This window comes from Plecotus auritus (genome assembly GCF_963455305.1).
Source record: "Plecotus auritus genome assembly, chromosome: 6".
Taxonomy (NCBI): domain Eukaryota; kingdom Metazoa; phylum Chordata; class Mammalia; order Chiroptera; family Vespertilionidae; genus Plecotus; species Plecotus auritus.
In genome coordinates, this window is record NC_137773.1 from 81,991,726 (window position 1) to 82,019,668 (window position 27,943).

Sequence of the window (27,943 nt, forward strand, 5' to 3'; positions counted from 1 at the left end):
TTCACCAGGCCAGCTGGGTTAAGGGCCCAGCTTCCCGAGAAGGGCCCACACCTCTGGGCTGGGAAGGACCGAAACTTCCTGTGTGGCCTTTCCCGGCACCAGGGCAGAAGGGGGGTTGGGACCAAGGAAGATGGACACTGAGTTCACACACATGGATCCTTGCCTCTTGAGGCCTCAGCCCCTCAGCCTCAGTTTACCCCTTCTGTTCCCAGCCCCTCAGAGCCTCTATTTCTGCCCCTGACAAGAGGCTGGGGAGACACAGACAGGCAGAGTGGTGGTGCTTAGAAATCCCATCTCCTGGCTGCCCAAGGGAAACAGGCACAGGCCACACCTTGAGTTTGGTTCAGGACAAACCAGGATACCTCGTTCCTCCTGTGTGTCTGCTCTGATGCTGTCTGAGGTCAGGGGGGCCACGGCAGACAAGATCCCCCCCGCTTCAGGACAGGGGAGTTAAGGGCTCTGAGGAAAGCACCCCTGGATTAAGTGAGATAGAGGAGAGGGCTGTGGGAAGGTGGCTGGGGAGGACTCTAAGGTGGCAGCATTTGGGCAGAGACTGAGCAGGGTGAGGGCACAGCCCTGCAAAGGCCTGATCCCCAAGGGCTCTAGCCAGCACGGAGTTGGGCTTTCCTTTATGCCATAGGCAGCCTTGGGGTGTCTGTGTGCTCAGAAGGTTGTGTGCTGAGTGGTGATCAGGTGGGAAGGGCAGACAGGAAACGGGAACTAGGCTGAGAGGCAAATTCGGGCGTTGGGAAGATGAGGGCCTCAGGTCGGGCTGATGACCTGGCCAGGGCCCCTTCCTGGGAGGTTTAGTCCCGCAAAGGCAAGGAGGGCACCGAGGCCACTCCTGTGGACCCCAGACGCAAGTCTCTCTATGGAACAGAGTATGGAGGCACCCTCAGGCCAGGGACTCCTAGGCTTCCACCAGCCTGCCCCTTTGACAGAGGGCAGGCCCTGACGTGTTCCAGGCACGCGTGGGCCTCAGCTCCGTCACCCCAGGAGACCCCCACCACCAGAAAAACCCGCTCCCCCAGAAGGTTCCATCGCGAAAGACCCTCGCCCCCCAGGAGACTCCTCCACCCCCACGCCAGGCCGCAGGCTTGAGCGGGAAGGGGGCTGCTCTGCACTGACCCCGTGCGGCCGCTCAGGGCAGTGAAGGCTGAGATTCGCCCGACGGAGCGCGCGAGGGTGGCGCCGACCCTGGGCCTCCTTGGGTTTTCCATTCACTTGACCTCAGGGTCTCCTTCCTCCGGCCCCACCTCCCAATCTTTCCGTCTCTGAAAGTGAGACCTGGAATTGGCCCAGAACTACCCCCCCATCCCCCCTCCGCTTTATCTGTTGTGACCTTGGCCCCGCCCCCCCCTTGGCCCCCAGCCCCAGCCTCTCTGTCGCCTCCAGGGTCGGGGGTCAGGATGGGAAACCCCCGAGGAACAGCTGGGAGGGGAGGAAGAGAAGCAGGGTCTTGGGCGGCAGGAAGGAGCCCGAGGCACCACTATTTAAGCCACTTTTCTCGAGGGCCATGGACAGAGCAGGGGACCCAGCATGGAACAGGGCCTGGCCTTCCTGCTTCCCCTCTTCATGGGGCTCCTCCAGCAAGGCCGCGGTGAGCAGGGGGAGGGGCTCCGAGAGGGCAGGGGGCTTAGGAAAGAGCAGGGAGTGGATGTGGAGTGCGCTTGGTGAAGGGCGGTGGGGGAGGTTCAGGGAAGGTGATGGGGGATCCTACAGAGGACTGCTTTGGAGGGGCTGAGAGGCTTGGTGGCAGAGAGGGAGCTCGGGGCAGGGGTCTGAGGCTGGGGGGCGGGTTGGGAGGGGGTGGGACTGAGAGCGCTGTCCGCCCGCAGGTGGGCCCCTGGAGGTGGAGCCCCGCGAGCCCGTGGTGGCAGTGGCCGTGGGCGAGTCGAGGCAGCTCACCTGCCGCCTGGCCTGTGCAGGCCGCAGGGCCGCCTCGGTGCAGTGGCGGGGCCTGGATACTAGCCTGGGCGCAGTGCAGTCGGGCGCCGGCAGCAGCGTCCTCTCCGTGCGCAACGCCTCATTGTCGTCTGCGGGGACCCATGTATGTGTGGGCTCCTGCGGGAACCTCACTTTCCAGCACACCGTGCGACTCCTGGTGTTTGGTGAGCCCCCGCCCCTCCTCTTCTCGCAGCCTTTGCACAAGTCAGGCCCACCCAGCAGCCCTGCTTTATCTGTTTCTGTGCCACCTCTGCCCGAGAGCCTTCCCAGATTGCCCACCCTGCTCCAGCTCAAACTGAAATGCAATCCACTTCGTTCTCTCCACATACCCCCTCCAGGCTCCCAGCCTTCACTCCCACAACCCCAACCTACCCCCAAACCTCCCATACCTGACCCCCAACACACACTCTTTCTGCGCTGGACCCCTCTCCAGCATCTTTTTTACATTATAGCCACTCAAGGTGTGACCACTGGGTCTTCCCTGTCTCTCTGCACCAGCAGTCCCTACTCCATCCTGCTTGGTCCCACACGCTCACCCTCCTCAGGGCCCAGTCTTCACCCTCTAGGCCAGTGGTTCCCAAAAGGGCCATTTGATCTTTAAGGGGGGCAATTTGAGAATGAGTTATTAACAGTGAATTTTTTGCATTTCTTATGGTGCTAGGGGCCTCATATATAGTATATAAATATATATTGTAACATATTTATGCATTTCAGTTCTCTATTATATGTTTTGAAACTTTATTTGCTACTTTTTCATATCACTTCATATTATTTTTAAAATAATTTCTTAGTGATTTCTTTCTCAGTACTTCAACTGTCCTTTCGTTTTTTTATTTTTCTCTTTCATGGATGCCATGTTCTTTGGAAGCTTGTTTAGACCAAGTTAATGGCCTTTTAGGCTTCCTCCACAAGAATAGAGTTCACTTTTTGAATAATAAGAATTATATGTAACGGGGGGGGGGGGGGGACATCAGGATTTCAGAGATGCTTAGGTGGACCGTGGCCAAAAAAAAGGTTGGGAACCACTGCTCTAGGCTCAGCCCATGCCCCTCCAAACCTCCCTACACAGCCTTCCCGAACCAGCTGACTGTCTCCCCAGTGGCCCTGGTGGCCGGGCGGGACCAAGAGTTGGCCTGCACAGCCCACAACATCACGCCTGCCAGCCCTGATGCCCTCTCCTTGTTCCTGCTCCTGGGGGACCAGGAACTGGAGGGGGTGCAGGACCTGGGCCAGGAGGAGGATGAGGAGCCCCAGGAGGGCGAGGACCTGTTGTTCCAAGTGACAAAGCGCTGGCTGCTTCCCCCCCTGGGGACACTTGCTCCACTCACCCTCCACTGCCAGGCGACCATGAGGCTGCCGGGCTTGGAGCTGAGCCACCGAAAGCCCATTCCAGGTGAGTCTGCAGGGTCCTGACTGCTCTGCACCTTAGTGTCCCCCAGGAAGTGGGCGAAGTCACACCACCCAGCTCCTAGGACCCTTGATGAGTGGTGTACAGCAACTCTTCTGTAATTCTGATTCTGCCCCTCACCTGCTGGGTCCCCATCTAGGACCTACTCTAGGTCAGAGTCCCTAGAAAGGTGGGAAAATTGCATTCCATCTTGAGTCTGTCCCTTAGTGGCAGCCAGAGAGATACTTCTAAATCATTTGTTTATTCATCCATTCAACAAATATACTGAGCACCTACCTTCCATGTACTCTGTTACCAGCTCTGCCCTTTCCCTTGGTCCCTGGCTCCCACCCTCATCCCCACAGTTTTACTTCTTGTTAGCAGCCACCAGAGGGCGCCTGTGAGCACCTGAGTCCAACCTGTTCTGCTCGCAGCAGTTCAGGGCTTCCACCTCCCTCCAAATAAAAGCCCAAGACCTCCCTGGGGCCCCCAAGGCCCTGAACGACCTATACCATCATCTCCTGCCCTCACCTCCTCCCTCTCTCCCCCTCACTCTGCTCCAGCCACACAGACATCCTCACTGTTCCTTCAACAGACACGGTCCAGCCTCAGGGCCTTTGCATGTGCTGTGCCCTCCACTAGGAATGCTCTTCCCCCAGATTTCTCCTACTCACCTCTCTCGGGTCACCTTCCCAGTGAGGCTTCTCCTGACTTCCCCCTTCCCCTCACAGATGGACATGTTTACACACACACACAAGCCCTTTTTCTCTTGTTGAATGTTTATTGAGACATTTTTATTAACATCTGATCTCCCATATGTTCTTTTTATTTTATCTATTTCCCCTACTCCTGGCTTCACCAAGATAGGAATGTGTGAATTATTCATGGTTGTGTTCTCATTGGCTATAACAGTGTCGGAACATAGGTGTTGAATAGATACACTCTGAATGAATGAATAACTGTTATAGTGCCTAGACAGCCGTGGGCAAACTACGGCCTGCGGGCCGGATCCGGCCTGTTTGGCTGTTCTATCCGGCCCGCGGAGCCAAAAGAGCGGAGGGTTCTCTTGCTCTCCCCTCCGCTCCTTTACTTTGAATTTATATTAGTTCACACAAACACTCCATCCATGCTTTTGTTCCAGCCCTCCGGTCCAGTTTAAGAACCCATTGTGGCCCTCGAGTCAAAAAGTTTGCCCACCCCTGGCTAGCACATAGCAGGTATTCAATAAGCAGGTGCTGAAAGATGAGCGAATAATATTTAACATGGGCCCTGGCACACAGTAGGTGCTCAGTTTGTGTCAGATGCATCCTCCCTCTCTCCACCTCCTAGACTAGTCCCATAATAATAAAATCCAATGCTCGTGCTCACTGACCCTACACTCTGGGCGCATGTGTGGGCCTCGCTGGTGGGCTCTCATCTCCTTTACAGTTGAAGAAAGTGAGATCAGGAGATTCAGAAGTTCCCTTAGGTTGGGGAGGGCCACAACATACCAATCCCACTCCTACCCACTCGCATACATTGCAATTCACCAAGTGGCCCAAGGTGGGAGTTGGAGCAGTTCTGATCCAACCCCATGGTCCAGATAGAGAAACTGAGGTAAGAAAGCCACTGGGGTGACAGGAAGAAAAACGGCTGCCCTCTTTTCCAGTCCTGCACAGCCTGACCTCCCAGGAGACCCCGGTCACAACCTCACTGGAGGCCACCCTGGAGCAGAACTCCACCCACAGCCCCGGGAGTCCTGGCCCCAAGCCTGGGAACAGCTCCACCAGGCCCTGCCACCCTGAGATCCACCAGTCGCCAATACCAGGGGGTCTGGAGCTGCTGTGTGAAGCAGCCTGTGGCCCTGGCATAGCTGTGCATTGGACCCGGGCACCCGGCGATCTGACAGCTTACAAGAGGAGGGAGGACGGGGCCCAGGCTTGGCTGAGCGTGCTGTGGGCTGGATGCAACCCTGAGGGCTGGTTCCAGTGTCGCCTGGACCCAGGGGGCCACACAGCCAGTCTGTACCTACTCCCAGAAATCTGTGAGTTTGGCGGGGTGGGGAGGGCACTGGGGGAGCCTAGGAGGGAGGAAGCCTTGCATACAGGCCTTAGACAGGGAGGTGCCCTGCCCAGTCTGTTTCCCCAACTGTCCAGTGGGTTTACAGTTACCTGGCATGGCCAGGACTACATTTCAGGAACTACACAGATTTCACAGCAGTCTGTAAACTGAACTTTATAGACTACAACAGCCTATGGGATAAAAATAGAATACAGCCACTTAGGTCATTTCAAATTTTCTAGTAGCCATATTCAGAAAAAAGTAAAAATGAATTAGATAATGTATTTTTTAAAATGTTTTTATTTATTTTAGAGAGGAAGGGAAAGGGAAAAATAGAAACATCAATGATAGAGAAACATTAACATCAATTGGCTGCCTCCTGCACATACCCCAATGGGGACTGAGCCCAAAACCCAGACATGTGCCCTGACCAGGAATCAAACCAGCAAACTCTTTTTTAAAAATATATATTTTTTATTGATTTTTTTACAGAGAGGAAGGGAGAGGTATAGAGAGTTAGAAACATCAATCAGCCGCCTCCTGCACACCCCCTACTGGGGATGTGCCTGTAACCAAGGTACATGCCCTTGATTGGAATCGAACCTGGGACCCTTCAGTCCACAGGCCAACGCTCTATCCACTGAGCCAAACCGATTAGGGCCAAACCAGTAAACTCTTGGTGCATAGGTTGACACTCAACCACTGAGCAAACTGGCCGGGCTAGATAATATATTTTATTGAACCCAATATATCTCAAATATCATCACTTCAACGTGTAATCTGTAAAAAGGTATGAATTTTATGTTCTTACAATGTGTATGTTACATTGACAGCAAGCACTTATCTACCCAGACAAGCCACATTTCAAGTATAGACATGTGAGTGGCTGCCTCCGTGGACAGCCCACTTCTAACTCTAAGGTCCTATATACCTTTCAAAAGATTCACTCCAGCCCTGGCTGGTGTGGCTCCATGCATAGAGCCTCGGCCTGCGGACTGGAGGGTCCTGGGTTCGATTCCAATCAGGGCACATGCTCAGGTTGTGGCTTGATCCCCAGTAGGGGGCGTGCAGGAGGCAGCTGATCAATGTTTCTCATCATTGATATTTCTATCTCCCTCTCCCTTCCTCTCTGAAATCAATAAAAAAATATTTTTTAAAAAAAGGTTCACTCCAAAGTCCTTTGGATATTCCAGTGGTTTTTAGACATTTCAAAAGACATTCTAAGCCAGTGATTTTCAATCAGCGTGCACAAAAATTTTTAAAACATGCAATACCTATTTATTCAGGGGCACCAAACTCCTTTCCCTTATATTGTCCATTTAAAAATGACAACAGCCAACACAACAATAGCTGTCCTGTGTGAATTAATAAAAATTATACCTATTTTTTGTCATATCGGCAAAAAATATGTTTTAATGTGCCAGAGAATTTTAATAATTTATGTGTGCCATGGGATGAAAAAGGTTAAAAATGGCCATTCTAAGTCATTAAGTCCTTTTTAAATTTTAGGGAACTTGGTAAATTTGGAAGCCCTTGGCAGGTTCTGCTGGGCTTATCCCCACAAACTGCAAAGAGGTGTTCAGGCTCCCAATGCGTCTCTCTCCAGGCTCCCCACCAATGTCCGCAGCCCTGTGGATGGGCAGCTTGATGCTGGGGCTGCTCCTCCTGACATTCCTCACCCATCGCCTGTGGAAATGCTGCCAGCCCACCAGGCGACCACAAGGCCCCCCAGCACCTCTGAAGTGGCCTGCCTTTCCTTCAACTCAGTTGTGACTAGAGGACGAATGCAGGGCTTTGGACAGCATGAGGGCTGACGGAGGGTCCTTTGCCCTGATGGCCAGAACATCTAGGCTTCTCAGCTGGCGGGTTTCCCCGCTGTGGGACCCCTGGGGACCTGCCCCTGCCCACAACTGGAGAATAAAGAGCATGTTGTCTGACCTCAGTGGCTTCTGTTGTGGTAGGAGGACCCTGGACTTCTCTGCCCTGGGCGACTCCCCAGAGAGACAGGATAGACAGATACCCCAGCCCCACTAGCCTGGGCCTGGGGCTGGAGGAGTGTGCACTTTGCCTGGGGAGGGAGAATACAAATACTGTGCCTTTCCCTGGATACAGGGAACCTGGAACTCAAGAATAACTGGGAGTCATCAAAAGAAATGGAGAATGTATTTGGTGGGGGTTGGGGGGACAGTGTGGACAAAGACACAGAAGAGATAGCTTATTAAGGGAGCTACGGAGGAGACAAGAGCCGAAACAGAGGCTAGATATACGATCAGCAGATACCAGGGACCGGAGCCTGTGAGCCCTGGGGAACTATGGGGATGTTGAGAGCCCTAGAGGAGACAGTGTGAGGAAGATCCCTCCGGTGGTGAGGAAAGGTCACAGCCTGGGATGGGGACCTGGGGACTGTGGGTGGTCTACCTCAAACAAGCACAGGGGTCTAGGGGCCGTGGGAGCCGTGCAGACCGCAGCGTGGGGGTGGCTGGGACGGGGGTCCCCACGCGGTGAACTATAAACTCAGACCAAGTCTGGGTTGGGTTGAAGGCCAGGCTGGGGGCAAAGACTCAAAGACAAAAATAAAAAATGGGACAGGGCGGCGCTCAATCCTTGAATCCGGGTGGAACAATCCCCTCTCTAGCACTGCCAGCTGCTCCGGTAACCGAGGAGACTGGTTGCTAGGGGACCATGCAAGGAAGGACTCGCCACTACCAAGTTGGCAAGCAATCCGGCTTCCTGTCAGAAACCAAGCACTTCCTTGGGAGCCATTTTTTAGTCTGGCAAAGTTCGGGGCCTAAGCCAAGAAAGGCAACCAGTACACGTAAAGAGGAATCTGGAGTGGGGAATGCCGATTAGAACCTATCGGGAAGGGTGGCCTGCATTACTAATTTCCCAGTTTCCAAGAGTTATCCGGCGTCCTCTGCCCTTAACCAAGATGGCCACCAAGAGGCGCCAGCGCGCTGTGGAATATGACGGCACTTCCGGTCCCGTTGCCCTCAGCGAAGATGGCGGCAGTGGAGAAGCGGCGGTTGGCCATGGCCCCGGCGGCCAATTTCACAGACAGCAGCCGGCCATCGGTGTCCGGGGCGGCAGCAACGACCGAGAGCGAGGAGGACTTCTTGCAGCAGGTCGGCGTGACAAAAATGCTGCGCGCAGCCCTATTGAAGGTGCTGGAGGCACGGCCCGAGGAACCGATCTCCTTCCTGGCGCACTACTTCGAGAACATGGGCCTAAGTACGCCTGCAAACAGCGGCGCCGGGGAGCCCCCGGGCCAGCTCCTGCTTCAGCAGCAGCGCCTGGGCCGCGCGCTGTGGCACCTTCGCCTGGCTCACCACTCCCAGAGGTGCGGGACTGGGTCGGGCCTGGGCGGGGGTGGGGGGGGGTCGGACTTCAATTCCCAGCATGCTCCGCGCGGCTCTTCGCCCCGGGTCCCGGCGCTTGAATGCGTGGTATGCTGGGAACTATAGTCTACAGTGCCTCCCTGACGCTGGATCCACCCAGACCGAGATGGGCTAGAGGTCCCCAGGGTATTCTGGCAGTGACCTGCGCGCTATGCGCAGGCTTCAACTTTTGTGATGCCTTTTTGTAGGTAATGAGTTTTCCTTGCAGCCCACCCAACTTTTTTAAAATCATGGAGCCCGGAGAGGACTTTGCCCAAGGTCACAGAGCAATCCTCTGAGCTAGGTCCCTCCTAGCTAGCTGGTTACGAGCATAGAAACTCTGTCCATTGAACCAGAAAAGGAATATTTTATAGGGTTGGGCTGTAGAGACAGAAAGCAACCTAGTCACCCAATCCCCCTATCCTAGAGAGAGGCTCCCAGCGTACAGGAGGGGTGTCCAGGAAGAACCCTGAGTGACACAGAGAAAGGTGGTGCCTTAGGTGCACCTGCCTGGAGGCCATACAGGTGCACTGTGGGACACACTTGGTTCTCACAGCTGAAGCATGGTGGGATAGAGGGGGTGGCGCCTTCTCACTCCCCTCAAGTCCCTGCTTACCCACAGTTGTAAGCCCAGGTAAGGTGGTTGAGGAATATGTGTTGAAAGTGTGGTCTGCATCAGGTGGATTGGGGAGAAGCATCATCAACCGGACAAAGTCACTGACTGGATATGGGTGGACTGGGTCTTGGCTAGGGGCGTCTCCAGCAGCAGAGCCTGAGACAAGCATTCATATGGGGGTGATTTTATAAGAGGGTGCTCCCAGGAGACTTCAGGAAGGAGGAAGCCAACCCAGGGAGCATTTCACCTTGATTCCCAAGGTATTTCCAGGTGCTTCTGGGCAGACCTCCAGAAAGAGTCCCAGGTGCAGACCACAAGAAGGAAAGTACAGGGAGCTCAGCTGTGGGAGTGGTGTGGAGAGCAGGCATCTGAGCAGAGCAGCCACATCACCACAAATTATCACAAACTTGGTGGCTTAAAACAACAGAAATATACTCTCCCACAGGAGGAAAGGGAATGCAGGGTATCCAAGATGGCAGCCAGGCAAGAGAGCAGCAGGGTATCTGGATGCTGGGGCCACCCCTGAGATAGGGACCTGGGAAGAAAAGCAGGTGGGACATACATGGGCTCTGAACATGCTCTGAAGGCCGAGCTGATGGATTTGCTGGGGCCAGGGTGGAAGGGGAGCATGTCGGGCAGTCCTAGATATCTACCAAGATGGAAGATTACTGGTTTGGTGAAAGTTCCCAGAGTCAGGGAGCTGGGAGAACCTCGCAGCAGGAAAGTGGACAAGTAGGTCTTCAACTGAGATGTGCAACTGGGACAGGAGGTTGTCAACTGGGAGGAAATGTGAAGGCCTCAGAAGAGCTGAGAAGAGCCCAGGCTCCAACTTTGAGGAGCCCCAGCCTCAGAGAACCCACAAAAAAGTATGTGAAGGCAGACCAGTTGTGAAGGTGGGAACCAGAAGAGAGTGGCATCCCAGGACATCTTCCAAGGAGGAAAAGTGGTCAGTGGCAGGGCCACCATGTGCAGTTGTTCAGGTCAAGCAATGCACAAGCCACTCCCCGTAGACATCACAGACAAGGATATTTATATGAAGGCTTTTTGTAGAGTTTTTTCCTACTTCACACAAAGACACCATGTGGGCAGTAGCTCTGTGTCCAATGGTCCAGTAAATGAAGGCTGAGAAGCATCTGTTGGATTTAGGGTCAACAGGAAAATGTATTAGTTCACTCTGGCTGCTGTAACAAATTACCACAAACTTGGTGGCTTAAAACATCAGAAATATATTCTCCCACAGTTCGGGAAGCCAGAAGTCTGAAATCAGGGTGTTGAAGGGCTGAGCTCCCTCTGGAGGTTCTGGGGGAGGGGCTTTCCTGCCTCTCCTAGCTCCTGGGTATCCCTGGGCTTGTGGAAGCATGACGTCAGCCGTTGTCTCGTCATCACATGGCTGCCATCTCCTCTATGTCTCTCTGTCCTCTCTCTTCTAAGAACATTTGGCATTGGACTTAGAGCCACTTCACCCTATCTCCAGATCCTGAACTAATTACATACTAAATACCCTAGTTCCAAATAAGGTCACACTCATAGGTTCTATGGATGTACATTTTGTGGGGACACAAGTCACTGCAGTGCAGGGGTATTGGGCTGTTGTTGTAGGCAACTGGGAACAGCAAGGGCACAGAGGGAGAGCAGTGAGCAGGGGGCCCTTTATCATGCCTGGCAGGTCAGGAGTAGAATCATGACCAGGAAGTCCCAGGTGTGGGAGACAGGTGCTCCAAGGTTGGGCAACTTTACCTGATGCTGCACAGTTGACCAGGCTATCATGAGGCTGTTCTTGAGCACGTCATCACAAAAGATTTAGGGAGAAGAGAGTGTGCAGGTGTCTCGAGAAGTCAGAATTGCTGGCCTGCAGGACTGGTGATGGCATCCCATCGCCCCCCTGCTGGCCTTAGGACCCTGGGTTTCATCTGGACTTGTGAGGGCTGCATGGCCATGAGGGGACAAAGCCAGAGTCAGACCCAGGCAGTGTGGCTCCAAGGACTCCTAAGCCATCATGTTGCTAATAGTAACTGCAAGAATGCCAGGCGCCAACAGGTCCAGGCTAAGGCTCCTGAGCTCACGCCACCTCTGAGGGCTGTTCTGCGTACTGTGGAGTGCTGGGCATCATTCCTGGCCCCCACCTCAGTGTGACAACTAACTACAAATGTCCCCAGATATTATCCAGTGTGCCCTTGGGGCACAATTACCCCTATTAAGAACCCCTGGTCTAAAGTGAAAAGTCTCTGTGACTTTATGAGACATCCCATAAATATATTCTTCTTTTTAACAAATGCTCACATATTTCACAAATTGCTGACAGGAATGGAGCCCTCAGTAAGTGCCCAGTTCCAATTCACAGACAGGGAAACAGACCCAGAGTTCCATGGTGGAGCCAGGATGGAACCCAGGCCGACAAGTCCAGAGCCGGCTGCCTTCTTGCCCGCCCCCCAGATGTCATGGTTGCCCCTCATGATTGGGAACCACCTGGGGAGCCCCCCAGCGGGGCTGTTATGAGGCCTCAGCCTAGAGGTTGGTTGTTGCCTTCCTCTGGCTTCTTGCCCAATCCTCGTCATAGCTCTGATCTCACTGGGCTGTAATTACCCCTTTGCATGCCTTCCTGCCCCACGAGGCCAGGAGTCTAAGATAAACAGCTTCTGGACAGCCCGGCTGAATTGCAGCCCAGGTTATAGCAAATGACAAGCACACATGGGGCCCCTCCCACGTGCTGGCACAATCTGGAAAACTGGCATAAGATCTACCCTTCCGTCCTCACAAAACTCCTGAGGCTCAGATTACAACCCTCGTTCTCCAGATGAGGCAAGTGAGAGGCAGTGGCTAGGACTTGCGTGCAGGACTGAGCTGGGGCCAGGAACACCCAGGGAACCTACAAGCACCTAGATGTTTGCCCCCCTGATGGGTCAACCAGATTCCTGGAAGAGAGGCTTCAGGGCCCAGTGTTGGATGGATTGTGGGCCACTTATGTACCAGTCAGGGTGAGCTGTGTCCCACCAAATGAACAAATACCCCTGAAACCTCAGTGGCCTCAACACAACTAAGGTTTGTGTCCTCACACCACTGGGCTGCTATGAGCTTACTCCGTGGCAGTGGACCATGGGGAATGATGTGATGGCTCTGAAAATTTCCATTAAACGTGGCCCTCGCATTGCTCACATTCACATGTCAGTCACCAAAGCAAGTCAGAGGGCTCAGTCACAGGGTGGAGGGTTGGACAGCACAGTGCTTTCCAGCCTTCGAGATGCCCCTAGAGACCCTCACCTCTTGGTATTCACACCTGCATGCACTCATCTCCCACATCTACAGGATGTGTCAACTCTAGGTGTCATATGGCCGTGACAGCTACTTCTTCCTGGGAGCACACACTCCATGTGTGGAGGTGCTCAAGTCATTCCATGGGGACACCCAGGGTCAGGACCCAAGGCCTCCTGTCTGAACTAGCATGTGAAACACCTCCACTGTCCAGCTTCAGAGGACCATGGCCACAGCTGACATCCTGACCTCGACCTTATAAGGGAACAGTTCAGAATCCTCCAGCTAAGCCTCTCCCGAGTTCCTGCCATACAGAAACCTCGTCATAACTGTTGTTGCCATTTTAGGACACTAAGTTTGTTATGCAGCAATGGGTAACTGATACAGGCACTCATAGCCGCCACAGTTACACCAGATTCCCCAACTTCCTTCTTCTGGTGAAAGGAGCCAATAAAAGCTCCTACAGAGGGTTATTATGTGGTAACAGTCGTAATCATGGAAACGAATGTTTATTGAACATGAAGCTACATCTGGCACCCCTTCTTCTCTGGATGGTCTTATTTACTGCAAAGTGCCCGGCACATCAAAGGGCCCAATAAATGGGAAGACAGAGGAGTTGATAGCCAGATGAGTGCGAACTGGGTCCCAGCTGGGAGAGACCTCCCAGGCTATTGCCCTCACCTCTGCGCCAGTTTCCTGTGTAATGGGGTTTTGACCTACATAGCTCATCAGGTCAGCACAGCTATTTATAGGCCTCGTGCTGGGCAGCAGAGGCGACCAGAGTATAAGTTTACTGGACACCTCCTATATGTTGGTCAGCACTTACTGGGCACCCACTGTACACTAACCCATAGAAAGGTGAGGTGATGTGCCCAGGTCACACATGAGGTAAGAGTGGTGCTGCAGCCCTATTCAGGTGGCTCATCATTGTCCCGTACACCAAAAGGATGTGGGTTCAATTCCTGGTCAGGGCACATACCTAGGTTTCGGTCCCCAGTCAGGGCACCTACCGAAGGCAACCATTCAATGTTTCTCCTCCCTCCCCCTTCCCTCCCTTCCTCCCTAAAACATATCCTTGGAATTGCTTCTCAGACTTTTGGCTAAGATCAAGTGTAGTATCTGTTCTTATCAGTTTGAAAGATATCCTTGAGTGAGGATTGCAAAAAAGAGTGGAGCTGCAATGTGAACCATGGAGCTGAGCTCCCAGAAAGGATGAATATTAAGGCCTAGGGTCAGGCCCTTCCTCCCTGGGACCCTTGGCCCACCATCAACCTGCCCTGAACCTCACTTCCCAGTTGTGACTGTGAAACTAGTAACAGGCCACCAGCCACACTAGCCTTGGGCCACAGGCCAGGTACTGGCCTGTAGATGTGATGAGGGGAGTGAGACACTGGGCACCCACTATACACTAACTGGTTAAGTGTGTGGGCTCCAGGCTCACCCTACAGCTCACACACTTAACCAGTGCTCCCCTACTTTGCTCATGAAGCTCACAGCACATATGGCCAGGGCACATAGGACCTCAGGTTGCTCATGGGGCAAGGAACCATACCCACCTCGTCGCCCCCACCTTACAGCTGAGAGCAGGGTTGACAGACTTCTGTAAAGGTGGCAAGTTCTCCCAGCTTTGCAGGCTGATTCCTGTTGTGAACGTTGGACTCTGCCATTGCAGCAAGAAAGCTGCCATAGCAACTGTCACTGGATTAACGTAGCTGTGTGCCAATAAAATTTTATTTACAAAAACAGACAGTGGGCTGGGTTTGACCCATGGCTGTAGTTTACCGACTCTTGGCCAGTGGGACTCGGGGAATGGAACGAGATAGGCACAGTGTTTGGCCAAGAATGTCCACCCTGTAAGTGCAAGTGTCATCCTTAAAAGGGCAGTTGGAGAGTCCCGAGGGACAGATGCTAGTCAGCTGATTTAGCAGACCTTTATTGAGCACCTGCTGTGGGCCAGGCACTGGTTTTGCACAGTGACTGACAGATAAAACCTGACATGGGCTCCTGGACATTCAGGTCGTTAAAACAAACTCATAAGGACACCATATAGTGAGACTGATGGTAGTAACTGTTAACAAAGGAAAATAGAGGAGGAAAAGGTTAGGGAGGGGAGGGCCCCACCAGAGAGGCGAGTTGGGTTGCCATGGGGAGAGCTGTGGGAAGAGCATTCCAGGGAAAGGTCACAGCCTGTGCAAAGGCCCTGAGGCTGGGACAGGAGCCTGGACTCGGCTGGTGGGCATGGGGGTGGAGGGCTTTGCTGGGCTGGCCCAACACCCCTGTCCGCCTGCAGGACAGCCTTCAACAACAATGTTGGTGTGGCCTATGAGTGCCTGAGCGCCAGTGGGCGCAAGAAGAAGCCGGGGCTGGATGGGCGTACCTACAGTGAACTGCTCAAGCGCATTTGCCGAGATGGGGAGGCCCCTGAGGAGGTCGTAGCACCCTTGCTGCGCAAGATCCAGTGCCGGGACCACGAGGCTGTACCACTGGATGTCTTCCGCACTGGCATGCTCACCTGCTTTGTGCTGCTGGAGTTCGTGGGGCGGGCTGCTGCCCTCTACCAACTGCTGGAGGATCCCACCCTGGCTGTTGCTGACCGCCGCATGGGTCAGGCAGTGCTGGACACCCTGGAGGGGGCACTGCAGGCCAGCAGTGGTGCCTCTGCTCCCACCCACTACCTGGAGGCTGGCTCACGCTTGGGGCCTGACAGCCTGGCTCTGGCCATGGACCGTGCTCTGGTGGCTCGGCGGCCCAGCTCCCCCATGACCCGAGAGGAGTTCCTGGAGAAGGCTGCTGCCCTCTTTATTGCCAAAGTCAAGCCAGTGGGCTGAGCCCCTCCTCACCTGCCTCCTCCACCCTGACAGCTGAGGATGCTTTGAGGCCTGGCTCACCTGCTCCTGGGCAGAACATGGGTACGGGACCAGGACTGGGGTTTCTGCATGCAGGGGGAGGTGCAGAGAGCCCTCACCCAGCTTCAGCCCTGGAATGACATTCTAGCCCCCTTCAGGAGGAGGCCAAGGGTACCCTGCAGTGGACACCCCTCCCCACATACCTGTAAAGGCCTCTCTCCTCAGCAACAGTAATAAAATCTGTATCCAAAGCAGACCTGACATGTGTGTGCTCCCCACACTCCAGCCCTGTGCCACGGAAATGTTTCTCCACCCAGCAGGCCCACCACTGCCCAGAGGCCATATTTGCCACCTGGAAATGCCAGGGTGCCCCTGGACGCAGCTTTATGGGAGCAGAGGGCAATGGGGTATTCAGTGGGGTGCCCTAGACCCAAGAGGCCCTGCCTCAGGGCTGAGGACCTGCATGACCAATTGCTCTGGAAGATGACCCAGTCCCCAGCCCTGCTGTCTACACATGCCCCACCCAAGCAGTTCCTCCCTGGGCCTCAGTTTTCCCAGCCATCAGAGGAAGAGTTCACAGCAGATACTAATGGCAATGATGACAGAACAGCTAACATGTTCGAGACCTGCAATGTCTTATTTGACTCGCCACAGCCCTATGAGGAAGGTAAGTCACTACCCTCATTTGACAGATGAGGAAACCCCACGGGAAAATCAGGTGCTGTGGTCAGAAAAAAGGAGGCAGAAACTCTAGATATCCACCATTGCAATTTCAGAGCTTGAGCAGGCTTTCTTGAGGGACCAGGCCCCATGTGGGACCAACCCAGGGCAGGGGACAGAAGCCCAGCACTTTCTTTACATTTGCAGCACTTCCCAGTACATAGGGAGAGACTTTGGGAAACCTCTTTGGAAAAATCATGATTAATAACTATTTATTGACGAGCTGCCAACACTATGACATTGGTTTTATGGGCAGACAATGAGGGTAACACCTGGACCATTCAGCAAAGGCAACAGCCCATTTGACAGATGAGGGGGCCCGATCCAGGTCCCCAGGGTGCAGGGCACAGGCGAAGCCTAGAGCTTTATGGTTGAGAAAGCCAAGACCCACCTCTGGGCAGCCATTTGAGCTGCTGCTCTGCCAGGGCTCTGACTCTTCTGTCCTTCCCCACTGTTGACATTTTATTTCCCTTTCCCAGACAGGTTTACCTGCCTGTCAGCTGGGGCAGGGCAAGGGGTCAGGTCCTGGGGCAGCTGGGTGAGGGTGTAACTTTGGCCCAGTCTGCAGTTGTTGCAGGTGTTGGCTGTCTAAGACACCTGCCAGGAAGGCCACAGGCACAACAGGAAGCCTGGGCCACAACAACATGTTGGTCACCCTCACAGGGAGCTGTCACCCTGTGGAGGTGGAGGAATGGAGAACAGGGCACCACACCTCACTCTCCTGACCAGGTGTCCTGGGTCCAGGGACTCAGATCAGTGCTCCAGCAGGTCAGGGTGAAACCCTGGGTCAGGACTTGGGTGGGGTCAAAGGTCAGCCTGAGATGAGGGCACAGCCAGGATTAGGGATCAATCAGTCTGGGGATTCCCCCAAAATGGGTGCCAAATGAGTGCTCAGGGGGGAGTGGATTGATTGATTCCCGTTTCTCTGTGAAGCAGTGTTTGGTCCATCTCTTTTGATTCCACTTGGTGGATCCAAATGGTGACTAAAGTTCTGCTCAGTCTTCCTCACCTCCCTCGCGTCCGCATGGCCGTCGCGGGGCCTTCGCATCTGCCCGGAGGGCCCGATCCTCAACCTCACCGACGAGAAACTGAGGCACAGCCTGCCGAGGACCGGGTGCGTGAGCTCCAGCGCGGGCTCTCACCTGTCCTCCCGCCTCACCATCGGTTCGGCGCCCCTTCTGGTCGCCCCCAGCGCCCCGGGAAGGGGAATCAGCCAGTCCCCCTCACAGGAAAATAGTATCAGGACGATAGGGTCACGACCGGGACACTTGGCCTCGCGGGGACCCCGCCCTGGCCCGGCCCAGTTCCCAATTCTCCGCCCCAGCTCCCAATTCCCCGCCCCGGCCCCGCCCCGCGCCGGGGACGTCACAAAAAAAGACCCCAAAAGCCCGGCGTGCGGGCCACGGCGGCTCAGCCCAGTCCTGCCCTCCTCTCTGTGGACAGGCGTCAGGGGTGCTCGTCCGAGCCGGGGGGCTGCAGCAGCCTCCCAGAGGTCGGAAGCACCAAGGCACTTGGGCGTTCGGCCCCCTCCCTCCCGGCTGTCGCGCTCAGCGCGCGCCCGGCGGCCCGAGGGAGGGGGACTTCACTTCCCGGCGTGCCCCGCGGGTGAACGCAGGTGTAGTACGGGGCCGGGCCGCGGCACGCAGGCGCGGTCGGAGCCCGGTGGCGGCGCGCAGGCGCAGCGCGGGGCGGGGCGCGCGGGCCGGGCCGAGGGGAGCGCCGGACAGGCGGCGGCGCCAGAGCGAGTGGAGCGCTCGGGGGTCCCGGGCGGCGGCGGCGGCGGCGTAGAGGAGGAAGGCGGAGGCGGTCCCGGCGGCGCCCCCCCGGCCGGCGCGCGGCCCGGCCCGGCCCGCGCCCCCGCGGCGGCCCCGCCACCCATCGCGCCCCCGCTCCCGGGCTCCTCCTCCGCCGCCGCCATGGCCCGGCCGCTGGTACCCAGCTCACAGAAGGCGCTGTTGCTCGAGCTCAAGGGGCTGCAGGAGGAGCCGGTGGAGGGCTTCCGGGTGACCCTGGTGGACGAGGGCGACCTGTACAACTGGGAGGTGGCCATTTTTGGCCCCCCCAACACCTACTACGAGGGCGGCTACTTTAAGGTGAGTCCGCAGCCCATTCGGATGCCACTACCCTTCTCGCATGGTGATCCCCCTCTCCCTTTGCCCAGGCTCTCCGCTGTCACTCGGGGTTACTCAGTCACTCCTTCTCAGGTCCCAGGAGTCCCCGAGAACTTAAACTCAGACTCCCCCAGAGTGGAGGATCAGAACGCTGTTTTGTTTGGGCGGGTTCTTGTTTACCTCACCCCTGCGAGGTCTCAGCCCCTGGTGCCCCCTTCCTCCGGCTCCGCCCTAGCTGACCCAGCCTTCTGCTGCTTTCCCAGCCCCCTGCCCGGAAGAGACAAAGGCCTCCCCAGAACCAGCAAACACTATTGTTGGGGAGCACCGGCCTCGGAGAGGGAAGAAGGGAGGGAGGGTGGCCAGCGGTGTGGGGGTAGGGGTCTGGCTCCGCCACTTGCTCAGATTCTAACAAAGGCCTGGATGGGACCTTGGCAGCCAGGACCTGCTTGGAAAGCAGCCACCCTTGCCGATAGCAACGGGCCAAGCCCTCTCAGCTTTGTCCGGAGCTATACAAACCTGTTCTCTAGGGAAGATTGAGGAGGAGGTGTCACTCCTATCTACCCTGTCCCTGGGAGCCACACTACAGAGCCCCCATGGGCCTCCAGGACCCTAGCCTCAGAAGCTCCAGCTCCTCTCTCACCTCAGCTGGCCTTTCTCAGGTTCCACTAAGCAGATGGCCAGAATCTCACACTCTGGGCCATTTATTCTGTGGTTTAATTCCAAGCATTTCCCTTTTGTTGTTGTTGGGATCAGGAAAGGGAAGTTAGTGCTTTCCCTGGGACTGGGGTGACAAAGGACTCAGGCCAAAACCCAGGCAGCTTTCTCATCCTCATGATCTTAGTCCAGATGTGGCCTTGGAAGGACCCCTTTCAGGTAGCAGGACTTGACTTTTTGAGGCAGAGGGATGAGGCAAGGGGTCTCCCTGTGGGAGAGGTGAGAAATGAGCATTAAACACGGGAACACACCCCATCACAGCCTGCCAAGAGCCTGGCTAGGACCTGCCAGGTTTTGCCTGGCTGGGAGGCCTGGGTGGGGAGCAGAAACCACAGCTAGGCCAGGCTGGGGAGTGGGGAAGGAGGGGCAGTGCTGCCTAGACAGATGTCTATGTTTGCACTTTTGACTAATGTTTTGGTCTCACCTGCTCAGTTGTCTATGAGGGAGCCGCCTGGCCTGCTGGGGTGGGATGGGGGGAGGAGTGTGAACAGGCCTGTTCTGAGTTCTGAATTTGGAGTCAGACTTTCCCATGCAGGGAACAGATTTGGGGCTGATTACTGAAAGGTTTACCCAGCTCCCTCAGCCTCTTTTGTCTGCTTGGAGAGCAGCAGGCTGTGAGGATAAGGGCTCCTTCAGAACCAGGACCCCACCCTTAGGCGAAGCCAGGTCAGGACTAAGTAAGATTGCTTAGAGTAGTAATGGATGTGGTGTCTAGCTATGGCTTACTAAGTGGTTGCCAGGGATTGTGAGTAGGGCCTCCCAGGTTTTTCTGGAGATAATCTAGTTTTCCTAGAAAAGAATGGATTGTGGAGGGAGCCTGCCAGACTTTGATCACATCTGCCATAGGGTCTATCCTCAAAGAAGCCAGTATGGAGTTCAGGGTGGTTCTGCCACCCACCCAATCCTCCCATTCAGGTCTGCATGTGGTCAGATAGGGAGTGGGGGAAAAAACCCTCTTCCCCAGGAGATGTGGAAATGCCCATGGGTCACCATCACTTCGAAACCACTTCCTCCAGCACCTTTTCGAGGCCCAACCCAGCTGCCCCCAATTCTCCTTTATGAGCCTTGGAAGCACTGGGCACAGGACAGGTCCCCGGACAGTATAGTGTGCTAAAACGGTGTCAGAGAAACCAGGTTCTGGAGCCCCCTCCACATTTCACTTGCTGTGTGCCCTTAGGGAAGGTGCTTTCATTCTCAGAGCTTTGATTTGCTCAGAGGTAAACAAGACATGATGAGACCTGGTGGGTGCTTGGTGCAGGGGAGGCCTGTCCCCCCTGCTCCACGGAGGCCTCAACCATTTCTCAGGTTGTCACTTAGAAGCCCGGCACTGGGCTTGGGGGACCCAGGTTCCAGACTTGTTCTGCTGCCATAGCTAGTGGCCTCATCATTTAGCCGAGAGCAGAGGGACTTGACCCAAATGGCCCCCACCCAGGAGAGACGCCCTGTTCCTCTGTGGCCCCTAGCCTGCTCTTTGCCCCTGAGAGCCTGAGGCACTGCCAGGATCCTGGGCCAGATGTCCCGAAACCTGCGATTTGGGGCTTAAGCAAGCAAATGAAGCTTCCTCACCTACTGAAACTGTGTAGCTCTGTCAGGTGACCCTCCCCGTCTCCCACGTGACCTTCCTGTCTGCCTTCCTGATCTCGCAAGATGGACACCTGCGGGCAGAGAGTGTGTCCACCCAGCACTGACTCATCTCCTCCCACAGGGCCCAGGCCACAGAGGTGTCGGGAAGACCTGCCAAGTGAACACACATCTATTTTAATCCTCCCCACAACCTGGGAACTGAGGCAGGGACTCCAGTACTGTACTTGAGGCGCACAGCTCCCAGGGCCAAGGCCTAGGTCCCTGCTGGTCTGTGGAGCTGTTTGCTGGTGTGAGCCCACCTTGGGGCCCAGCCTCCTAACCCTCCTACAGGCCTGGGCCAGATGGGCTTGGAGCTGCTCCTTGGGCAAGTGCCCACACTCCCCAGTAGCAGGGTGGTTACCAGGATCAGCTCAGGTGACCCCCAAAAAGCCTGAGGCAACCTATTGTGCACCTGACCCCAGATCTATTAGGGTTTGTGTGGCATCTGGGATTCCTTGTGCACTCATGCACACACGAGTGCCCGTCCCAGCTGAGCAGCCCTTCTGTACTGGGGGTGTCCATCCCAGCCTGAACCCATACTCGGCACTGATGGGACAACAGGGCCAGCCCTGGTTGAGTCCTCCTGCTCTCTGCCCACCCCCCAGGCACGCCTCAAGTTTCCCATCGACTACCCTTACTCCCCACCAGCCTTTCGGTTCCTGACCAAGATGTGGCACCCCAACATCTATGAGGTGAGCCTGCCTCTCCCACTTACCCCTCCTAGCCTCTCTGTAATGGGGGCGGGCAGGGGAGGGGCACTGTGTGGCCTTATGTGCTGATATGGGCACTGATCCCTCCCTCCTGTCCCTGCACAGACAGGGGACGTGTGCATCTCCATTCTCCACCCCCCAGTCGATGACCCCCAGAGCGGTGAGCTGCCCTCGGAGCGGTGGAACCCCACCCAAAATGTCAGGTGAGGCTGGTCAGCAGGTAGACGTGTCCCCCCACCCCCAGCATTTCTGACCTCTTTTGCTCCAGACAGGGGGAGACACACCTGTGTCATCCTTGGGGTCATAGCTCCTTGCAGTGCTTTGGCATCGGTTGAAACTGGTCTTCTGCCAGCGTGCTGGGGCCCTGGGGGTCCAGGGCCATCTCTGCTTGCCTCTCCCCTCATTTCCTGACACTCACTGCCCCATCAAGTGGGAATCCTATGTCCATATCTTTCTGCTCACAGGATCTTCCCTCTGCCTTACCCTGAGGTCTCCTCTCCTTCTTCAACCTCCACTGAGCCTAGCCAAGTCCCCAGGCCTGGCACCCTGCCTCTTTGTCTGCATATCCTTAGTCCAGTAGCAGGGTGGCCATAGTAAAAGATGGCAGTACAGAGGGACCCATTTGCCAGGCAGGGCACTAAGGCATGGGAGAGGCGTGTTTCAAGTGGAAGGAAGGTGCTCCTGGGCTTGGCTGCCCATACACATCTTGTCCAGGGAGTTGGGCATGAGACAAAGGGCAGGAGTAGTCAGGGAAGGCCCAGTGAGAAGTCCAGACAAATGTTGCTTTAGGGATTGGGAGGTACAAGGGGATCTCTGGGTGGGTGTTGGCTTTAGGGTGTGTCCAAAAGCTCCCCCAGTGACATTCAGGCCTGAGAGGCTGCAAAGCTGGGACTTTGCGTGTTCTCCAATAAATGGCAGGCGCCAGGGGGCTGTGCTCAGCCTATGGCTCCTGCTACAACGTCGGACCTGGCTTCCAGGATGCAGCCAGTGAACATCACCCACACCCTGTACCTGCTGACTTTGTGCTCCCCTCCCCAGGACCATCCTCCTGAGTGTCATCTCCCTCCTCAACGAACCCAACACCTTTTCCCCGGCTAACGTGGACGCCTCTGTGATGTACAGGAAGTGGAAAGAGAGCAAAGGCAAGGACCGGGAGTACACAGACATCATCCGGTAAGGAAGGGCTCCCAGATCAACCTGGCTTCTCACATCTGTCCCCAGGGCAGGAGTCTCTAATGGGGAAACCGAGGCCACTGGACAGTGGGAAAGATCCAACCAGATTCAATCCCAACCCATTGGTTCTTTCCTCCTGTTCTCTTCTCTTCTCTCTCTCTTCTTCTTCTCCTCCTTTTTTAAAAAAAAATGTTTTTAAAGAAAATTGGGTGTTTTTTGCAATTTGAAATATCTTTCATACAGGTCCATGTATTGTAGTAAATAGACATCGTGTGTGTGTGTGTGTGTGTGTGTGTGTGTGTGTGTGTGTGTGTGTGTGTGTGTGTGTGTGTGTTGGGATGTGGGTGTATCACACACACAGGCATAATAGTGCAGCACAGAAATAGACACCCAGGTGTCCAGCAGCGAGCTCCAGAGGTCCTCCCAGTGTTCCCTTTGCCCCATTTTGCTCCCCTCTCTCCAGGGCAGCATCTCTGAAAATGGGGGCCTGTTACATTTGGCCTGTGGTAAGTGTGTCCAGCAAATGGGGTGTGGTTTGCCTATCCACTTTTAGGTGCTTCATGACTCACATCTGGGCATACACGTGTCCTTCACTGTTTGCTTCTGTTCCTCATCAGTTTTTCATATGGTCATTTTTCATGTTACTGAGATTTTGCTTTGTGTAATGTTTTATCTTTCCCACTTAATAATTTGCTGCTGTGAACATCACTTACATTTGTAATTTTGAAACTTGGAATCATTATTTAAAGGCAGAAAAACAATATGGTGTCAGCATATTTAGAAAATAGCCTTTTTTAAAAAAATAATTTTTTCTTGGTTCTAAGAGCAACATATTACTTAAGGATTTGCCAGAACTAGCCTCTTATTCTCATAGTTGTTCCCAGTGCTCTCCCCTCACAAATGAGCAGGCAAACATCTTCCAGACTTTATATAGTGGATTCTCAGCAGTGCAGGTGCAGATCGGGGACAGAACCTTGTTCAGGGCCCTGGTGTGGAAGCCATTGGCTTTCTGTCTGAGCTATGTGACCCATTCTTTTGCCTGTTCTGCTTGTCGAATTCTGTGAGCTCTTGTGTCCATTGTCCATTGTCACTTTTTATCATGGAGTTTACTGACTTGTTTTATGACAAACAGCTCTTTATTATGTTTTTTCCAAATACCTTTCAGTTTGTCATTTATCTTTTATTTTTTATTTATTTAAATATATTTTTATTGATTTCAGAGAGGAAGGGGGAGGGAGAGAGAGATAGAAACATCAATGATGAGAGAGAATCACTGATTGGATGCCTTCTGCACACCCCCTACTGGGGATTGGGCCTGCAACCTGGGCATGTGCCCTTGACGGGAATCGAACCTGGGACCCTTCAGTCCGCAGGCTGATGCTCTATCCACTGAGCCAAACCAGCTAGGGCTCATTTACCTTTTAATTAGAAACATAAGTAAGAAGTTAGACACACCCCTGCCTTATGGCCCAGTCATTCCAGACTTAAGTACTTACCCAAGAAAAAACAGGCCCAGCATCTTATGCAAATGTTCAAAACAGCATCAACTTGCCAAAAACAAACAACAACCTAAATGTACATCCACGGTGAAGGGTGAGCGAGCTGTGGCCTGTTCACCAGCCATGTGGACACATCTCCAGGAGTTAAGCTTCATGAACGAAGCCAGGCAAACAAGGGAGCACGCTCCTGGATAGGAATCCTAGGAAGTGCATCTGTGGCCATCGGGGATATGAGCTTTAAGAGGCATAGGGGCCATAACCGGTTTGGTTCAGTGAATAGAGCATCAGCCTGCAGACTGGAGGGTCCCAGGTTCGATTCCGGTCAAGGGCACATGCCCGAGTTGCGGGCTCAGTCCCCAGTGGGGAGTGTGCAGGAGGCAGCCAATCAGTGATTCTCTCTCATCATTGATGTTTCTATCTCTCCCTCTCCCTTCCTCTCTGAAATCAATAAAAATATATTAAAAATAAAAGAGGCATAGGGGCATCTGGGGGGTAATGGGTACATTTGTGATCTCATTTGTGGGGTGCTTTCAGGAGGCACACGTGGGTCAGAGCTCACTGCTGACACATGGGTACAGTTTGTGTTAATAAAGCTACGAAACAAATAACAAGAAGGCAAAAACATTTATGTACAAATAGAAGCAAAAACCCCATGATCCTAATACCTAATGGCTAATGTCTGGGTGTATCCTTCCAGATGTTTATCCAAAAAATGGGACCACGCTGTATAGGCCACTTTGTAACCAACTTTTTAGTCAGGTTTGGTTTGTTGAGATGTCATGTCCAGTAGAGCTCATCCTTTTTGGACTCAGTTTGGTGAGGTTTGATAGTTAACATGATTATCTCCTTGCTGCGGTGCAGATCCAGCTCCACCACCTGAAACTTTCCTCCTACTCCTCCCTTTCTACCATCCCTTCCCTCCCACTCTACCCCAGCAGCCACTGCTCTTACCTAGAAAGTAGGAAAGAGCCTTTAGTATCTTCCCGGTGCCTGACCTACAAGGCTGTCCATGTGCTTACTTGTCATAACTTGCTTTATCCCTTCCTAAGAAACCAACCATTTTTTTGTCTTTAAACAGCCCTCAGTTCTCCATTTCACCTCATCCTGCAGTTTGACTAATCCCTGTCTTACCCATGTGTGTGTGCGTACCTGTGAGCAGATGTACGTGCACACGTGGCATTGGTGGCCTTGCAGTGCCAGGTCTTCTACCTCTCCTGTGGTACCCCTCTCTATTCTGTTTTATTTTCCTTTACTGAATTCTGCTGGCTTCTTTTAGTCTGGCCTGTTTTTGCTGGTTGTTCTATAGTGGTTTATGTAACAATTTTCTAAACCACTTTGACACACACAGCCCCCAGGGGACCCATGAGCAACAGGGTGCACCCTTCTCTGCATCCCCCTGTGGTCCCAGGGAAGCTCTCCTTGATGCTGGGCAGTCATAGTTTCCAGTTTGTGGAGCTGATGAAGAACTGTGATGGACATAGCAACACTAGTCCCCCACCAGCCATCCTAGGAGGTGCTTGGCAAACACCTGCTCTGCCAGCCTCATTTGATACTTATGCACAACCCTCAGGGTCTCAGAGTGAGTGCTGGGTGGCACCTTCAGAGTATCCTGCCCACGTGGCCCACTCCTTTGCCAGTTCTTCCCCACCACCTCCCACATGGTGCTGAAATAAAATCCAGACTATTTTTATCTTTCCAGACTCCCTGTGGGCCAGCTCACATGTGCCCACGTGGGTAGCTGTGATGGCTGCTTTCTGCCTGTTTGTTCACCCCATCTACGTTCCCACATGTTCTGTCAGCGTGACCAGGCAGAGCCCCTGGTGGGCTTAGAGGTTTTAGCATCTGTGGATTGGTCCTACGAGGTTCCAGTTTCAGATGTACGTGGTGCTGGGGCTAGGGTGTTGATGGTCAGGTGTATGTCCCATGGGATGTTACTACCTGTCACCTCATTTGTCCTCCCTTTCACTGTAAACAGGAGCATTTCCCTAACCTCGCCTCCTGCCTCGTGAGCAGTGCAGTGCTGAGTCCGCACTTTCCTGGGTGAGCCCGTCCCATCCTTTCTCTCTCTCCCAGAGTGCTGTCCCCACTGTCTACTTTTCCTCCCCTCTCCCTGCCTCCTAGGCTTCTCAGCTGGTTGAAGTCCTCAGCTGTGGTCTTGGAGGACTAACCCTCCTTGATATTTTGTCATCTGGGTTAAGTGTACAGTTTGGTGGCAACCTTTTAAACCTAGTGTAGCAATCTTCGGGGATCCTTGGTCCCTGCTGCAGTGTCCCCTGTGGCTTGGCCTCGGTCAGGCCCCTCCCTGGGGCTTAGTGCACGAGTCACCCTCCACAAAGCTGCCTGGTCACCTCCTTTCCTCCAAAGGCATCTGGCTATGGATCCTGACAAGGTCATAACTCACCTGACTCCCTGCCTGTCTCTCCCCCAGGAAGCAGGTCTTGGGGACCAAGGTAGACGCGGAGCGGGATGGTGTAAAGGTGCCCACCACACTGGCTGAGTACTGCGTGAAGACCAAGGCCCCGGCGCCCGATGAGGGCTCGGACCTCTTCTACGATGACTATTATGAGGATGCCGAGGCCGAAGCTGACAGCTGCTTTGGGGACGATGAGGATGACTCTGGCAACGAGGAGTCCTGACACCATGTCCCACGCCGAATAAACTTAACAGATTTTACCTCACCAGGCCCAGACTCTGTGGGCTCTTGGGCACCTCCTGACGCCGAGACTACCTCAGGGAGGTGGCTCCGCTCTTGCCTTGTCTCCTTGGTCTCGCTTTCCTTTCCCCATGTTTGTTCTGGGTTTTCCTCTGCTTCAGAGAGGAGGGGCCCCATTAGTGCTGGGCACCTGGTGGGCCTCGGGGCAAAGGTGGCCTGAGGGGCCTGGACTCCAGCCCTGTCTACTGCCCCACTGGCTGGAGCCAGAGACTTGGGGCTCCCAGTTCATGAGTGGACAGATTAACTTGTCGTCACTTCTTCTCTCGGCTTTGGTTTGTTTGGAATCTAAATAAAACAACTTTATGAGAAGCCCAGAGACCAACCTTTCCTTGGCCTCCCCCAGGACTACAGGGTACAGTGGCTGGGCCTGATGCCTGCAGCACCTAAGTGTGTGGAGCCCAGGGGCAGGCCTAGCACCTGGGGTGCACTCGTGAGGCTGAGGATGTGGGCCCAAGGTCCTGAGCCGTAGGCTGAAAACAACCTGCAACCTCCAGCCCTCAGGTGGCTCCACCCTGCTGCCTGCAGATGCTACACCCAGTGTCACCCAAGCCTCTGACTTTATTTCTGTGTAACTGAAAAGCCTGGAGCAAGCTGGATTCAGAGTCCGATGGTAACATCAGAACAAAGGCCCGAGTGAGCCCTGGCCTGACTGGTTACTGTGGCTGGAGCCTGTATGACTCCCGTGCAGGTGGTGGACAGGGGCACCTAGGGCCCTGACAGACCCCGTAGAGCCTATGCACCTGGTCTGCTTCCTGCTCCACGAATGCACCACAGCCCCATTGCCACAAATACAGCTTTTATAGTTGGCCCTCACAATTTGTTAACATGATTTTCCTACATTAAAATGTGCAAAGTTTCACCCAGTCGTTTTGACTTCTTGCTTTCTTTAAACTCAACTGGTGGGCAGCACAGGGCCAGTGAGGCTCTACTCTTGACGAACACACCCACTCACCAGAGTTCTCAACTGGATTTGAGCAGAGTTCCCCCATCCCTATGGCAACTACACCCATCCCTCTCCCTGGGCCTTGTCCAGGAGCCTCTGTGCATTACAGGTGAGGCAGCCTGCAGAGCACCCATGAGTATTCTTAGACCCCACATGTGTGACCCTCTGCAGGCACCGAGGCCAGGACAACAGCCTGTGTTTTTAACTTGCAGGCACCTCCTGCTGCTCAGGCCTGGGCATGTACAGCCTCTCTTCACTTCCTCTTTAAGTTAGAAGCA

The 27,943-nt window shown here is 54.4% G+C and overlaps 3 protein-coding genes across 7 annotated transcripts; all 3 read left to right on the forward strand.

The window, feature by feature from the left end:
* The first annotated feature begins 1,525 nt into the window (after positions 1 to 1,525).
* On the forward strand, positions 1,526 to 7,312 carry MADCAM1 (mucosal vascular addressin cell adhesion molecule 1). Of its 3 annotated transcripts, XM_080674355.1 has the most exons (6): positions 1,526 to 1,600; positions 1,839 to 2,111; positions 3,017 to 3,045; positions 3,181 to 3,340; positions 4,983 to 5,357; positions 6,981 to 7,312. In XM_080674355.1, the coding sequence occupies exons 1-6, from the start codon at positions 1,540 to 1,542 to the stop codon at positions 7,145 to 7,147; spliced, it is 1,065 nt and encodes a 354-aa protein (XP_080530481.1). In that variant the 5' UTR covers positions 1,526 to 1,539; the 3' UTR covers positions 7,148 to 7,312. The 3 variants fall into 3 exon arrangements, with proteins under 3 accessions (XP_080530481.1, XP_080530479.1, XP_080530480.1); XM_080674353.1 differs by having other exon boundaries at positions 3,017 to 3,340; XM_080674354.1 differs by lacking the exon at positions 3,017 to 3,045 and having other exon boundaries at positions 3,047 to 3,340.
* A 1,025-nt stretch (positions 7,313 to 8,337) lies between these two features.
* On the forward strand, positions 8,338 to 16,126 carry TPGS1 (tubulin polyglutamylase complex subunit 1; the record flags this gene model as incomplete). The annotated part of the gene is made up of 2 exons (XM_080676612.1): positions 8,338 to 8,711; positions 14,904 to 16,126. The coding sequence occupies 2 exons, from the start codon at positions 8,338 to 8,340 to the stop codon at positions 15,439 to 15,441; spliced, it is 912 nt and encodes a 303-aa protein (XP_080532738.1). The 3' UTR covers positions 15,442 to 16,126.
* A 1,763-nt stretch (positions 16,127 to 17,889) lies between these two features.
* Positions 17,890 to 27,581, forward strand: CDC34 (cell division cycle 34, ubiquitin conjugating enzyme). 3 transcript variants are annotated; one of them, XM_080676615.1, is made up of 7 exons: positions 17,939 to 18,272; positions 21,233 to 21,319; positions 21,443 to 21,540; positions 22,376 to 22,510; positions 25,709 to 25,886; positions 25,985 to 26,049; positions 26,438 to 27,581. In XM_080676615.1, the coding sequence occupies exons 1-7, from the start codon at positions 18,096 to 18,098 to the stop codon at positions 26,643 to 26,645; spliced, it is 948 nt and encodes a 315-aa protein (XP_080532741.1). In that variant the 5' UTR covers positions 17,939 to 18,095; the 3' UTR covers positions 26,646 to 27,581. The 3 variants fall into 3 exon arrangements, with proteins under 3 accessions (XP_080532739.1, XP_080532741.1, XP_080532740.1); XM_080676613.1 differs by lacking the exons at positions 25,709 to 25,886; positions 25,985 to 26,049 and having other exon boundaries at positions 17,890 to 18,272; XM_080676614.1 differs by lacking the exons at positions 25,709 to 25,886; positions 25,985 to 26,049 and having other exon boundaries at positions 17,977 to 18,272; positions 26,442 to 27,033.
* Positions 27,582 to 27,943: the final 362 nt, after the last annotated feature.